The following is a 16,104-nucleotide window of genomic DNA, read 5'->3' as shown; positions in this document are numbered from 1 at the left end:
TTATAGCTCATTAAACTAGCTTTAATTTGAGTGCTAATAGACATCTGTACGTCAAATGGTTTTGGAGATTTAAATTTTTCAAAATAATTTCACTAACTACTGATTTTTCAGTACGGCCCATACAACATTTTTCTGAAACGTTGGTTTTTAAAAAGCTATATCTCGAAAAATATTCATTGTAAATAACTCTATTAGGGCTCATATTTTAGAAAATTTACTCTTCTTTAAATAACACTCTCTTAGGTTTTCCTGTGTTGTTCCTACTTTTTAAGATATAGAGCTCCGAATGAAAAATTATGTTTTTTTATCGCTTTGAAACAGCCACCATTTTTTATTCCCCCTACCTATACTTGGCAGACTCATCAATTTGGCTAGTAATTATACATAGTTTTCATTAAAGTAATAAAAAATTGGGTTGCGATAACTGCCTTTTTTTCTCCTCTTGGGCTCTTGTACTGTGAGGTGTGCCATTGATAAAGGTTATGCATAGTAAAGTATAATTTAATAAATGTATTTAATGACTAAGGTATGCAAATGCTATGCAAATATTATTAATGTTTACAGCGTTTATTACTTACTTGAATTACTGTTCAAAACTTCAATGGCTGGTGTAGAATCGATTCCTCCGAAAGAATCGTGTTATCTTCAAGTTGGTCGATTATATATTCAGAGGATTCGAGGAAGTGGGAGATGTTTTGTTTTATTAAACGCTGCTACTTGGCACTAAATTGTTTAATTATGATTATTGATGAATTTAAAAAAAAAAAAATTTAATAATTTTTTATTGTTATTTACAACTGTATACATATATACACATCAAGTACATTTTCTGTAAGTGATATTATGACATGATACAAACATGTGCAGAAAATTCTAAAGGAGAAGATCTCGAGGCCATCTTCTTTTCAGACGCCTAGGAGGATTGTTAGGTAGTGAAGGAGAAGCCAGCTTAGAAACGAGTTGGTTTGGGTGGTTGGGGGGTTTATCATGTAAGGATTAGTATCTGCTTTTAGCCAAATCCGCAACATTGAGGTCCTGATGGAGGATTTGATTTGTGACAAAGTAAGGAGCATTAAGGATTTTACTAAGGATTTTGGACTGTAAGGATTGGATTCGAGAGGAATACGATGGTTTAGTGGAGCCCCATAGCTCAACTCCATATGTCCAGATAGGCCTTATTATTAGGATAACAGTCATGTAGATCAGTCTTTTGTAATGGATTGGAAGTTTGGACCGTTTGTCTAGTAAATCTTGTAATAGTCGGAATCGACGAGCAGTTTCCTGTCTTTTCAGTCTTGTATGAGGATTACATGTCAGTCGTTTGTCCAGATTTAAAAAAAAAAAAATTAGTTTGATTACTTTATATATATGAGTCTTATTGCCCATATTTCACAATACACCTTAATAGGTTAGGATCAAACACAGATTTTTCAAAAAACCTTGAAGAAGATGATAAAACAATAGGATTAGTGTTTCAGTTTTTAAAATCAAAAGGTTTTCTGGAAAAATAAATAAATAAGCAAATTAAAGAAAATAAAATTAAACAAATGTGAGCAAAATTAAATAAGGTGTAAATGGCATTGATGACCAACGATGTTTTGGCCCACTAAACAAAAAGTAATTGCAATTGTGGTTTAGAATTTAACGTGACCGTTTAACTCTAACCATTTGGAGTGAGTGCAAATCATGTAATCGAAGATATAATTAAATACTCATTCAATTATTACTGCCCATCTCTGTCCCTATGTGTGTGATAGAAGAGGTTTAATATACCCTACATGTTTCAGATATATGTAGAAGAACATATTACTAACAAAACATTGCTATTTACGACTAAGACAACATTATTATTGTTTATTACATTGTCAGTTATTTACTGCTCCATTTATTTTTGTTTCGGAAGAATAGGAGGAACTGTAGAAATATAATCCATTGATTTTTATCCCATACCGTCTTTACATCCTGACCAAGAGTAAAAATTTAGCACAGGTCGCCTGCTCTATATTTGCTAATGACCATGAGTCACATAGCGGAGTCTCCCTTCCCTGTTTTCATCCGACCATTTTTGTTTGTTTTCAACATTTATAATTCTCCTTGCCAGCGCCCTATTTACACCTTTACACTATAAATACAGTACGTTGTTGCGCAAAGCTTGTTTTAGATTGAGAATTTCTTGTACTTGGCTGGGGATTATAAACAGCAATCATGTAGGTATGCAACCGATGCGTGTTTCAGAGAGTTCAAAATATGGTATAATTTTATTTCAAATAACGTAATACCTTAAGATGACAATTATATTACAAAAATATTTTAGTTAAGTGTTAGTAACTGTGTCTGTTGTCGGGATGGGCGAAATTGTTTCTATTTATCTTCATTGTTAACATTTATATTTCCTCTAGCCATGTTAAGATATAATATTTAATTAAATTCAATAAATGTTCAGAAGAACGCCTATGTATGAACTTTTTTTTCTGTTTTCTCCTTAAAATATGATTAATTATTTAAATAAGACCAAAAAACCTTTTCCCATTCTTTATTTTTCAATAACGAAAATTTTTTTTTATTGTGAAAATGTTTGAGGGATTGTGAAGTGGTGGAGTTGGAGGAGTGGAAATGAGAAAGAGGGATGGGAATGAATTGAAACATTTGTATTTGTTGTACAGACCGAAATTGATTGTAAAAGGAAACTGTAGGGGAAAAAAAATTGTTTATTATTGTATCTCTTACAATACTAACAGTACTTTAGTCTTTTTTAATTCCTGTGATATCACTAATAGACATCCCTATCATGAAAAAATAAGTATTAGTATTATTACCACACTAGTTTCTACACTTGTACTATCAACTAATACTATTAGCTTTCATTATGAAACAGGGCCCTGATGTATTTAGGCAGCATAGATAAATAAAGTATTTCTCTCTCTATATCCAGGGCGCTGTTTCATAATAAAGTACAAAATAATACTATTAGTCTTGTAGATTTATCTTAATTCAATTACACAGACTTGTACAATAGTAACTTGTACTTTAGTATTTTTTAATTTTTGTAATATCACTAATAGTCAACCCTATCACGAAAAAAATAAGTTTTAGTATTATTCCCACACTAGTTTTTACACTTGTACTATTAACTAATACTATTAGTTTTCATTATGAAACAGGGCCCTGATATTATTTAATATTTACTGTCAAAATTCATTGTTGCCAAAATAGATATAAAATTTATTTTCTGAAACAGAATAAAATATAGTAAAAAAATACCAACACATATCTTTTTTAGATAATAAGTTCAACATTTAAGTTTTAGATATTTATAGATATGTGTTGTTTAGTAATGTAGCTGGAAATAAAGCAAGTCTATATTACAAGAAAACCAAACATAGGAGAAAAAAAACAAAAAAACATGCAATCATATTACAATAATCACTAAAAATGTAATATTGTCACAAAAATTAATATAATTAAAAAGTTTTACAATTAACAACATAAAATTGGATAAAAATTAAATATGATTATAAATGATCATTGTACAGATATAATTATGATGAATAAATTAATTAGAAAATATAGTAATTACACATTAACCTCAATTGTTGCTAAAAACGTGAGACACATAAATAAAAACTAAAACGGTCAGCACCATTTTCTAATTTCTAACAGGAGTTCATAAAATTTCTTGTAAATGAAATATTGCATCTAAGAAATCATCAAAATAATGGATAAATCAAAATTAATATTTTAATAAACCTAGTTACACTTTACTTCCGTACTTGTAAAACTACAGTGGTTCCATTAAATAACATCTAAGCCATGGAAGTATTTTAAAAGCCCAATCTTGATCAATTATAAAATTATATAACAATTAAAATCGTTTTATTGTTTAACCTACTCCTTTATTATCAGAAAAAGTGTTTGTATCCATTCAGTTTTAACAACAAATTATCATCCAGATGAAAAACTGTTCTATCTAGATAGAGCTCGGACATTAATGGATAAAAACCTAATAATATGCAAATAAAATATAAAATTGTGAGGAAAAAAACAAAAACTATGTAGCAAAAAATATCTTAATAGGACTATTAAGACTACACTTCTATTGTGAGATCAAAAAGTTTTGAACCAAGAAAGAAATTGAAGGATGGATTAAAAATTAAACAAAAATTATGTAAAAGGTTGCGGTATTATTTTTTCATAAACTAATATAAAAAAAATTATTAAAACATCATGACAAACAAGAAGTGGTTTATTAACTTATTACATGAATGACAACTTTAAAATAAAAAATTAATACAAACTTGAAATTAGTAAAAAAAGGCGTATGTTGATTGATAAAAAATTATATGATACTTTTTAAAATTAGTAGTAGGAAAATGAAACTTAGCAACATTTCTGTTTCAAAAATTATAAAAAGAACTTAACCAAATAAATAAAGCGCTAACGAAGATGTTGAAGAGAGTGACAAGTACCCAATTAGGATTAATTACAAGATACATTTCTAAATTTCATTATACCAAACCTAATCTTCTATTGTTTAAATATTTTAATAATTATTATATGATTTTTTAACGTCAGCAATAAACAAACGACAGATTTGTATGCACTTAAAATTAACGAGTGTTAGTTAACTTCGCCGAGAACACGTAAACCATTTGCGTTATAAAATTTACTAATATTTTCCTGAACAGAGAGACTCAAATTTTCAATAAAAACCTTTTTAGTTTTTTTTCCAAGTTTTGAAAAAGCCAAGCCTACTTGGCTATTCTCTTATTGGGTGCGCAAGTGATACCGTCTTAAAATTGATTCAATAATTTAAGTAAACTTGGCTTACAAGAAACCAGTTTTCTGAAATAGTTTTAAGTTTAGTTTACAAAAGGTTGAAATTAAAACTGAATTTAGTATTTAAGTAAGATTAGAAGGGAGGATGGAAAGCCGAGAAGAAAATAAAACATCCAATGAAGTCAATTATTGAAGGCAGCGTTGTTTTGTTGATTTATTATTTTGTTCACTGAAAACAAATCCTCAATTGTGATTTGGAATTTCATCTCCAATGTGGCATTTTGATTTTGATTTTTTACTTTTTTTTATTTAATTGAAGTCACAGAAATATGTAATTATATACATTTATGAGCAAATATGAAAACAAAAAATATTGGGCTAATTTTAAAATTGAAATCGTGTTTCAAAGCACGCATTAGCCAATAATTATTAGGATATTAAAGATATTAGACTCATATGAATTTATTTACTATAAGAAAGGACATAAATTGTACTGGAAACTAAAAAATATAACTTCCATATTTTAATTTAATTTGAGTTAATATCCTTCATTAAATTACCATTTAATGGTGATCTTAGATTTATTAACTTAATTATAAGAAAAATGTGTACACAAGTCATTGTTTATTTAAAGGTGCGATATATATATACTCAATCAGTATATTATAAGTGTGTTGATACATCGATAAAATAATAGACCAGTAGAGTATTAAAGTCCTAAAAATTAGATGGATAATTAATAAATTGGAAAAATTATGAATACGTTAGGATCTTACCTTTGAAATATAACTTGGCATGCAGCGCTCTCTGTGAGAAACTGTGAAAACTACTTCTCAACAGTGGTTACGCTGCTCACCCACAGAGTGCACTTCTGTCTCCGATCCAATATACTTTTAATCAAGCTATTTTCACTTCTTTATAAGAAATATGTAATAACTTACTTTATTCCTTAATTTCTCAAAATTTTTTCAGCAGTTTATATATGAATTAATCTGCAATGAATCTTAACGAAGTGTGATAAATAAATTACTGAAAAGCTTTTTCGATTGGCCAATATGAATCACCTATTGTTTTCAGGATAGTTTTTATTTCCTCTCTAAAATTTAAAATTGAAATTAAAATTAAAAACAAAACAATGTCTTTATTTTCTTTTATCCGAAAAGAACTACCTTGTTTACGTAAGTACCTGCCATTACGTTCGTCCTAAACTAATTAAAAGCACATATAAATGTCTATGAACTCAAAATTTTCTGCCATTTATAAAATAGATTAAGACAGGGGGTCATATCCACGAGGGGGCAAAAGGGAGAAATTTATATGAAAAGGGAAATTTCCCGTTCCCGAACCGTTGACCAAAAGGATAATATCTATAAACATTATCTTTTTTTATTTTATTTTTTTGTTAATTTATTTTAAATTTTTATAAATCAATATTTAGAAATTTGGATTCGTTTTAAAATATTTTGTGCAATTTATTTATTTTTTTGTTATTGTATGAAGTATTTTTGAATCTCCTCCTCGTTGAACCTTTCTTACATTACTCAATACTGTTCTATTGTGGTTTTCTTTTATTTCGTTAGTAAAGCAGTAATATTGTATGTACTTTTCCTATTATTATGTATAATGTATACAAATAAAAATCGAATAAATGTCATAGAATATAACTTCTAACGAAATTGGGGTGAATCATAGCATAATTTTATTATACATACAGATAATAATGTATAAATCACCTCAAAAAGTTCTTACGAGGTACAACCTGTAGAAATTCTTATACATTTGTTTATACTAAAAACAGATTTTATTAAACAGAATTTATTTGTTATGTATAAACAAAATAATTACGGTTATTAAAATTTAATTTTTAGCTGTAATCACACGACAAGACTAAATTAGCTTGGCGTCTTCTTTTCCAAGAATATATATTTTTTTTGTTGCATTGGTTAAATGTGCATCTGTGGTAGTTCCAGCTTCGACCGCTAGATATCTCTTTGGGTTGGGTTTCCTCAACACAGATCAACATTCAATACATTACTTCTTTCTGATTTTTATTTCATTGGAGATGATTGTTTATTTTTCATTTATATTTGGTCAGTTCTATTTACTGTTTATTTTTTAATTAGAAATGAATGCTCATCAAATGATCTTTATTGGTATACTGATATGTGACTTTGCTTGTTGACTGAAAATTCTTAATAGCCTCTTTATTTATTAATATTCTTATTGCAAAATAGACTATGGTAAAATGATCACTGAATTTAATTATCGAATATTTTTTATTATTCATTACATCTTACATTTCTATCGTATTTATATCAGTAGTAATTTGGAAAGAGAGAAACATATAGATAAAGATGAATATTTTTATACTAAAATATTTAGGTCCTTTTTAGGAATATAATATATTTTTTTAAATTGTTGCAAATGGTGATAATTCAACTTTTATTTTATATTTTATTTATCATTTCCAAAAAATTGTTTGACATTTACTGTGATTTTCTGTAAATATTACTTATATCGATCTCCAGTGAGTGTGTAAATAAAAACTTGTGTTTACAGTCCATCTGTTAGTATTGTATCAAATTATGTAAAAAGTGACTAGTGATTGCATGAATGTTTTGTATCTACACTTATGTCTATGTTTCTTGTGACGTACTATGTGTCTAATGTCATGTTTTAAATGTTCCATTGCAGTTGGGTTCCAGATGAAAATTTTGGAATTTTGAGGACTCACTCCAACAAATATGTATTCGTCAACGATCACTAAAGAGTTTTCCTCGGTCACACACACTAAAGGTAACATTTCACAACATTTTTAAAAAAATATACTATACTTTCATGTAAATTTTATTGAATATATCCAAAATTCATTGTTTACGGGCTAAAATCCTTAAACAGTTTCAATTATACATTTCTTTTTTTCTTTTCGTAAAACTGATAGTACAGACTTCAATCAAGTGGTTTTTGTTGGATAAGCAAATATTTGCTGTTTTGATACATTAACAAATAATATTTTTTATGTTAATGTATTGGCTGATGGCGTGAAATTGGAAAACATAAAGATTATATTACTCATTACGTATTTTAGTTGGATTAAATAGTCTTTATTGTAAAATTATCATATAAAAATTTATTGGTCATTTAATTTTGCAAAATCCAATACGCTTTGATGAAGTACAGTTTATGACGGATTCACTTTCATTTCTCCTGTCATAAATTGTAAATAATAGTAGTGGCAATAATGTTAAACATTGATCCACTATCTATAGATTGGTTATGTAGTATTTTTTTGTTTATTATTTACATATTTTTATTTAGATCTGATATAAGGATAATTAATAGAACATATTATACTTGTTTATAAGATTTGTATATTATAATATGTCCTAACATGTACTCATAAAGAATATATTTTTTTCGATAATGCTAGCCATAGACTAATGTTCTATGATTACTTTTTTAAATTTTAATTTAAATGTATTCTCTATTTTATTTATACAGTTATATTTTAGTTATAAAACATTTTGGATTTTTATTAAATATTTTGGATTTTTAATAAAACATTTATTGTAAATTTATAATTTTACATAATAATGATACCAAAATGAATTAATTATATTGTCAATCAACATTAATTTAAGAAATACTTTTTAGTTATTTCCTAATCTGAATAATTTGAATTTAGTTTCTGCCTTGTCTTTGTTTATTAACCATCCCTAATAACTAGCTTGAAATAAGTAGCTTGAAGCCTTTTTAAAATATTATTCCATGTAAATTACATGTTTTAAGTTATTTCTTATTATAGTTAGTTTATTAGTTTTACGCCTGGAACCTCTTTTTCGCAAATCATTTATTTTAATTTTTTTTTTATTTTAACAGATAATATATAAATATTTTAATCTGAAAGATTTTCACCTTGAATACTTTGCTGGTTATTCTTTGCTATTATTGTTTTTGTGACTATATTTTTAAAAACTTATTCAAACCTGCTCGTATCCCTTAATAATAATGGTATTAAAGAAGAATCATAATTAAGTTATAATAATAGGAATTACTACTATTTTTCCCATAATATTTATTATCTTAAGAGTTTTTATTATTATTTTCTTAAACAAAAGTTTAAGTATGAATGAGTATTTTCCATTTTCATATAATGTGCAACAACTTAGAATCTGCTTTTATCAAGAAAAATATTATTGTCTTATCAAAGGGTAACTTGATTTATTGTGATGAATTATATTACTTAAAAATTTGTCCATTACACTTTTATATACATAAGGCGTAACTTGCTCTTATTTGGGATCTATTCTTGTACTGTATATTTGTAATAAGTTTTGTGGCAACAAGTCTGAAATTTGATATGGACAATGTGTCTGTTCTATTGATCTTATGTTATTGTGTACATGTGTCAAACCAAAAGTATTTCTGTCTTTCTTAGTTATTTTGAAAGATATTATCTAATTAATGACCAATCTTTTAAAGCAATAGAATTGCCTGATGCTCTTATTAAATATTTTTTTCTCTTTTTATTCCTATTGTAAATGAAATCATTTATATTCGTCTACAAGAGAATACTACAATTTTTTTTTTACACCTAGAGAATGCTCATTTTCCTGAAAATAGAAAGGAAAAAATGGATTCACCTGTTTTATAAGTATTAGCAATAACTTATTAATACTTCAAAGTTATAACTTTATTTGTAACATTTAGCTACTATTTGGTAGACAACACCTATATAACATTGTAAACAAGTAATAAAACATTGATCTAGTCTGTATTTTATTTTACATATTTAATTGCTTTGATTGACTTCTCCAGGTAGTCCTGACCTATTTGTGACTTTTTAACTTTAATACTTGTTGATTTTATGTATAATATTCTTTGTCTCTGACTTAGGAGTGATTTTCTTTGTAAAATCATTTAAAACAGGGAAATCAGGCTTGTATAAATATTCAATCTGAACTGACTTTGTTAATAAGAAAAAAAAAAAAGAAACAGGAATTATTTTTCAAGTGTGTAGGAGAATAAAATTATATTAAAAAAACCCAAACTTGTTTGTTGTTGTGCCCTGAAGTTGAGTTAATGATATATAAACATTCCATAAACCCTTAACTTTTGTTATGTTTTTCTCCTCAAAAAGCTCGCAAACCATTGTTATTTTGATAAATTGGTAATGGATTCAAACACACAATTTCATTTTTATTCTTATTCTGTTAATTTTTTATCTAAATGTTTACAAAATTAGGATACGACTTTGAAGATCCAATGTTTTTTTGACAATTATTTGGGATCTACACACATAATCTAAAAAGACTAATTGGTTGAAATGTCCATCAAAATATTTTTTTCTATAGCATGAGTGTCGGTTTGAACAGCTTGTAAAATTTATCTAATGTGGGAGGTGACTCATAGCTTCAGATGATATATTTCACAAAACTTTTTTCCATTAATTAAACAATTCTTGCTCTAAATATATCTTGTAAAACGTTTTTCATTTATTATCCATTTTCCAGCTCAAGTCCTAACATCTGGGAAGATGTTTTGTATTTATTAATATTTTTCAGTTATTATAACAAGAGTTTAGAAAATGTTATTCTCTCACTAACCATTTCCAACTTGTAGTATTTCGGAAACGTTATTCACTCGTTAACGCTTTTCATCTTCTTTTAATTTTATTTATTTTTTTTTTTTTACTACCAATTCCATTAATTGATTTCTGACCAGACAGTGTTTTCTGTCAAAAATGTAACTACCAGACGATGTAATGCAAGTTTGATTGTTTAAGCTGCTTTTTTGTTTCAATATAGTAGTTCCATCGATTTCTAGGAAAAAACCTATTGCGAAAAACAAATCAGAAGCTTCTAAAGATCTAAAACGAATTAATAATGAATAATGGAACCCCACTTACCCTCACCCATCTTAATAAAGCTGGAGGTTCTTAAACTACAGATAAACCTATAGTAAAAATAAAAATGATGAGAAAATACTAACATATGTTTAGTAAAAAAACAAGATAACTGAATTTTTAACTACTTTTAAAAACTCGATGATTTTTACGCTTAAATTATGCATATACAAAATTTTTTATATTAATTTTATAAGAAATTTTAATATATTAAAATTGTATAGTAAGTTTTGTATTGTATTTAAATTTCTATCTAATCCAAGAATTAAATTCATTTTTGGTTTTTTTTTCTACTTCATATACTCCGGTTCTCTGGCTCAACCGGCGATGTTTTGGTGCCGACTAAAACAGATAAGCGGGGCTCAATTGTAATAATAAATTTAAATAAAGATATTGTTTAATAAACTGTTATAATAAAGTTACTACTTTTAAGTTATTTAATTTTAATTTTAAATGAATGAACAGAAAAATAATGATGCATCAGATTTGTTTTATTTGTTTTCATATATATTTTTATATTATATTCTTGGCTGAAAATTGATTTACGACACCGCCCCTACTAAAACGATGAATATCAAAATGAAATTTATGGGATAAAATATCCTTGAATGCATGGTCTTAAACATAACAGACATAAATGATGAATATTAAAAATTAATACAATAATATAAATAAAAATGTTACTCATCCACCAAGGCCTGGAAAATTTTCATAGGGGTATTTATAAAAATATTGCTAAGGATTAACTTTTTCTTGCCAATTCTATTATTAGAAAACCGCACCAAAGCGAATTTCCTCAGTCAGTATTTCTTTTATTATTTTTATAATATTTGGGTATTTATAAAGATCTTGAAATATTTAAGGCAGATTTACAATCCGCAGTATTTTAGTCGTATTTTTGTGCGTGAGAAGCTTTACACTTTTTCACTTTTAGTCGCCCACACAGGAATAAGTTAAATCAACCCACGCAGCAATAAGTTTAATTTCCTCTTCATTTTCCTCTAAACCATACAATAAGACAGCATTCATAGTGAGGAGTAGATGCCTAAACATCTTTACTTGGTTTCTTGGAAATTATAAGTGAAGAGATGAGTGTACAACAAAAAATGGATATGTATAAATAAATTGCTGTTTTTATTATTTTTTTTAATGAATGTTCATTGTTAATTGCCATTAATTGTTCTTATGGTATGGGCTCATCTTGATGGAACTGCTTTTTTGAAAAACAAATCTGAGTTTCTACTTTCAGTTTTTTTTAGCTTTAAAAGTATTGATACTATTGTTATTTTTTAAAAAAAAATCAGGAGACATCGCTTTTTAATAATACTTAACCCCCCCCCCCAAAAAAAATTGATTCATTATCTTTTATCCTTATTTAGTCTACCTAATAAAATTACAATAACATATACTGCTGTCTACAATTGTTAAAAATTTAAATTACATGTTTAAATGTTTTTAAAAAAGTTCATTGTCACAGTCATTCTATTAAGATTAACTGATAATATTTATAACTGATGGATTGCTTCCGCTTAATATCTCCTACCTTTATTTGTTACAAAGATGATATATCAATTAAGTTCATTATTTAAACATTGTGACTGCATTATCATCCAATCCAACCCATACATTATTTTGCCTATTTTTGTTTAGTGATTATGTATGATGAATGTCATTATGATACAATTCCAGATAAAATCACTCAAAACAGCTAAGCGGGTAGGACAGATAATTTATGAGAAACATGTTCTAAAAGATAAAAAAAAAAATTCTTTTTAGGTAAGATAAAAAGGAAGGTGGTGACGCACTTAGTTCGTTTTTAAACTATTTTACAAATAAAAATTGTTAATAAACAATTTTGTAATATTTTATTCTATTGACCCTTTAAAGACTAAAATTATTTTAAAATAATAATATAATATCGACTGAACTAATAGGTCATACTATCAACACAGTAGTTTACAAACTCATAAAGTTCAAAAATGTATTTAAATAATTTTGAATAGTGAGAAAGTTATCGGACTGGCTTTAATATTTGGAGGAAATAATTTAGTTTCAGAAACAAAATTAATTCATATATTTAACCTAAAAAAGTTCCTAATTGCTTCGAGTTGATTATTCATGATGCTAAGAACTCCGAAATATTGTTTGGAAGAATTTATAGAAAAAATTGATTGCAGTCATAAATGAATTTATACTAAATTAAGATTTCACAAAATTATTTTTAAAAGTAGCCCATCTATCAATCACGTACTCCGTATATGAGATGGACTTATCTGACGAGTTGGGCTAAGCTGGCTAAAGCCTTTTTTCGCTTACTAGAGTGGCAGCATTGTAGTGTCTCGCGATCGCGAGAAATAAATATTAACTTGCCCCGGATAGGAATCGGACCCAAATATAATACTTTTCACTTGTAATATAATAATAATCTGATTCTTCTCTCAGTGGTACTGATTCTAAACCATATGATTCCTCAAGGCAATCGTGTCCTCGATGATTTTAGTTTATTATTCATAATAATAAACCTTTGTAATCGACCGAAAAAAAATAACCCTTCTCATAATTTGAGATTTTACGTTTCATGTTGTTTAGAACGTCGCTTACTGCTTTTCTCCAAGACCATAGGACCGAATTTTTTTTAGAATTTGATCTTAAGTGACAGGTAATGATGTTCGTATTTGACATCCACCATTTTGTTTCAAACTGGAAGTTTCATTACAAATTTGTAATAATTTGGTTACTAGCCCTAACGCAGTAAATCATCGGATTCATCAAACCTAGGAAGATATTAAATATAATATTCAATATTAAATATAACCCATAAATAAGTTACATTAGATTGATTTAAGTAGTAAGTGGTAAAATATTTGTTTTTACCTTTCTCTGTAGGTAACAGATCCATTTTAGACGATAAATGAATCTCAACTCGTCAGTAATTTCAGAAAAACAGTGATCAGAAAATGAAATATGTTTATAGTGACCCCTTGGAATTATCTGCTGTTGTATAAACATTCCAAGTTTACTCAATTTACTACTTGTAAACATTACAAGGCATAAAATTGTTGTAGTAGTAAACTCTGCACCGATTAAGTGATACAACCGATTAATCCAGAGTGTATAAAAGAAATGAATTATATACAGTACAGAACTTAATATTTGGGTTATAGTATACTGGAATGGTGGTTTGAAATGGATAGTTCTGATATAATTGTTTTTACTGGCTCAATTTATATTATTTTTTTTTAGTAATGAACACTATTGAAGTTTTATGGGTAGATTCTCCACATGTTTGTATCATGTCATTATATCACCTACAGATAATTTACTTGTTTTATGTACTTTTATACAGTTGTAAATTACAATAAATAAATTATATAATAATAATGATATAAAATAACTAAAAGTCACAGTTTTTTTATTTCCTTTTGCTTCTGAATGGCAAAGTAAGCTTTGAAGGTGTTGTAATTCGATTTTAAAATAAAAATTAGCGACATTCATGGTCTTATAATTTTTCTGGAAAAATTCGAAGTATGGTTTCTACGAAATAGGTCAAATAAATTTATGATTAAAATGTCTCGATGTGGATAGTTTTGAAGTATTTGTTTTAGTAATTTACTTTATGTTTGTACAACAATTTTTTTTCATAAAATAAGAGAAATAATGAAAAAAAAATCATAGTTTTTTCTTATAACTTAGGAAATCGTGTATTTAAATGAAAAAATGAAAACTATCTACATTTTTATGTTCTTTTCCATTTATAATTCAAATGGTACACAGGTTTTTAGAGCAAATGGAACCGTAGTCCAAGAGGTTGTAGAAAAGATAGATTGTAATTGTTCATGTTTTTAAAACTAATTTTCATTCAATGAACTGTCGAAAACAAATGTTTTTTTCAATCATATAATTTTTATATTAGAAATTGTTTTCTCAGAGAACTCATTCATGTGAAATATAATATTAATAATTTATGTATTTAATATATAGTACTTTAGCGCACTGGCTCACTACTAGTGATGCGGCGAGAGGGGGGGGGGTGGAGATTTCCGTAAGGTCCACCCTCCTACCAGATCCAATAACTCGGAAAAGAATTTATGAAGTTTTAAAATCAATGGATAAACAAGGACACCACCAAGCATTTCTTTTTCTTATAGGTCTTGCCATTCCTTCATCATATCATCTTTCACATATTGCAACAATAATATTTATTTATATGACAAATTTAATGATGAATATACTACTTATGTTTTTTTTTACTTTATGTTTGTACGACAATTTTTTCTCGTCAAATATGAGAAATAATGAAAAAAATCATAGTCTTATAACTTAGGAAATCGTGTATTTAAACGAAAAAATGAAAACTATCAACATTTTTATGTTCTTTTCTATTTTTTCGTGCAATGGGACTTTTAAATACTGGCGAAAAGCAAAATTTTAACCACATTTCAGATTATTAGGTGTATAATGATCATTGTCATACCAATATTTTAAAATCCATTTGTACTTCAAATGGTACACAGGTTTTTAGAGTAAATGGTACGGTCCAAGAAAAGATAGATTGTAATTGTTCATGATTTTTAAAATTAATTTCCATTCAATGAACTGTCGAAAATAAATGTTTTTTTCAATCATTTTTTTTTTTATATTAGACATTGTTTTCTCAGAGAATTCATTCATGTGAAATATAATATTAATAATTTATGTATTTAATATATAGTACTTTAGCGCACTGGCTCACTACCAGTGATGCGGGAGATGGATGCGCTGGGATCTTTTAAGCTCTGCTCTACCCCTCACACCTGGGGGATAGAGTGGGCTCAGGGATCCTCAGGTCGATTGTGTAAATATTGTATATTAGAGTGTGAATGTGACTAGAGATTATATTATTTTATTTATTTATTTTTTCTTACACATAATTTGATTAGTTTCATTTTTTTATCCTTCTGTTTGTATATATTTTAAGAGAGAATTTTTTTTTTCATTCATTTATTTATTTTTATTCTTATTTTATTTTATTTTAGTATGAATGTGATCATTCATCACTATTACCTATTGCCCACAATTGTGTGGCAGATTGTAATATCTATCAATAAATAAAAAGTATTAAAAAAAAAATATATATAGTATTCTTACTATTATTATATTCTATTATTGGTATTATCTTTGAATACTACAGGAAGTTTTTTTTTAATCATACCATCACACTTTTTTCACATTTATTCAGACTTTTCGGTCTACATGTCTTTATCAAACAATAATCTAAACTTTTATTAACTGGCCACAAATTTTGCTAGCTTTAAGCTTTCTGATCTGAATATTGTAAATTGTAAATAAGGGGGGGGGTGGAGATTTCCGTAAGGTCCACCCTCCGACCAGATCCAATAACTCGGAAAATTCCTAGTCTCAATAAGAATTTGTGAAGTTTTAAA

General features: G+C 27.2%; 1 protein-coding gene across 3 annotated transcripts in view; it reads left to right on the top strand.

The window, feature by feature from the left end:
• The window catches only part of LOC136795284 (uncharacterized), a 171,632-nt gene that overhangs the window by 48,907 nt on the left and 106,621 nt on the right, over positions 1–16,104 (top strand). Inside the window, exon 2 of one of the 3 annotated variants that reach the window (XM_067045347.1) lies at positions 7,471–7,572. The exons of the other annotated variants lie outside the window; for them this stretch is intronic. Within the exon in view, the coding sequence (XP_066901448.1) occupies positions 7,521–7,572 (52 nt within the window). The 5' untranslated portion in view covers positions 7,471–7,520. The remainder of the gene's footprint in view (positions 1–7,470; positions 7,573–16,104) is intronic. 3 annotated transcript variants of the gene reach the window in all.

This window comes from Halyomorpha halys, unplaced genomic scaffold (genome assembly GCF_000696795.3).
Source record: "Halyomorpha halys isolate HHAL.00 unplaced genomic scaffold, Hhal_1.1 Scaffold179.1, whole genome shotgun sequence".
Classification (NCBI taxonomy): Eukaryota; Metazoa; Arthropoda; class Insecta; order Hemiptera; family Pentatomidae; genus Halyomorpha; species Halyomorpha halys.
Note: the sequence above shows the minus strand (reverse complement) of the source record. Positions and strands in the feature narration are given on the sequence as shown.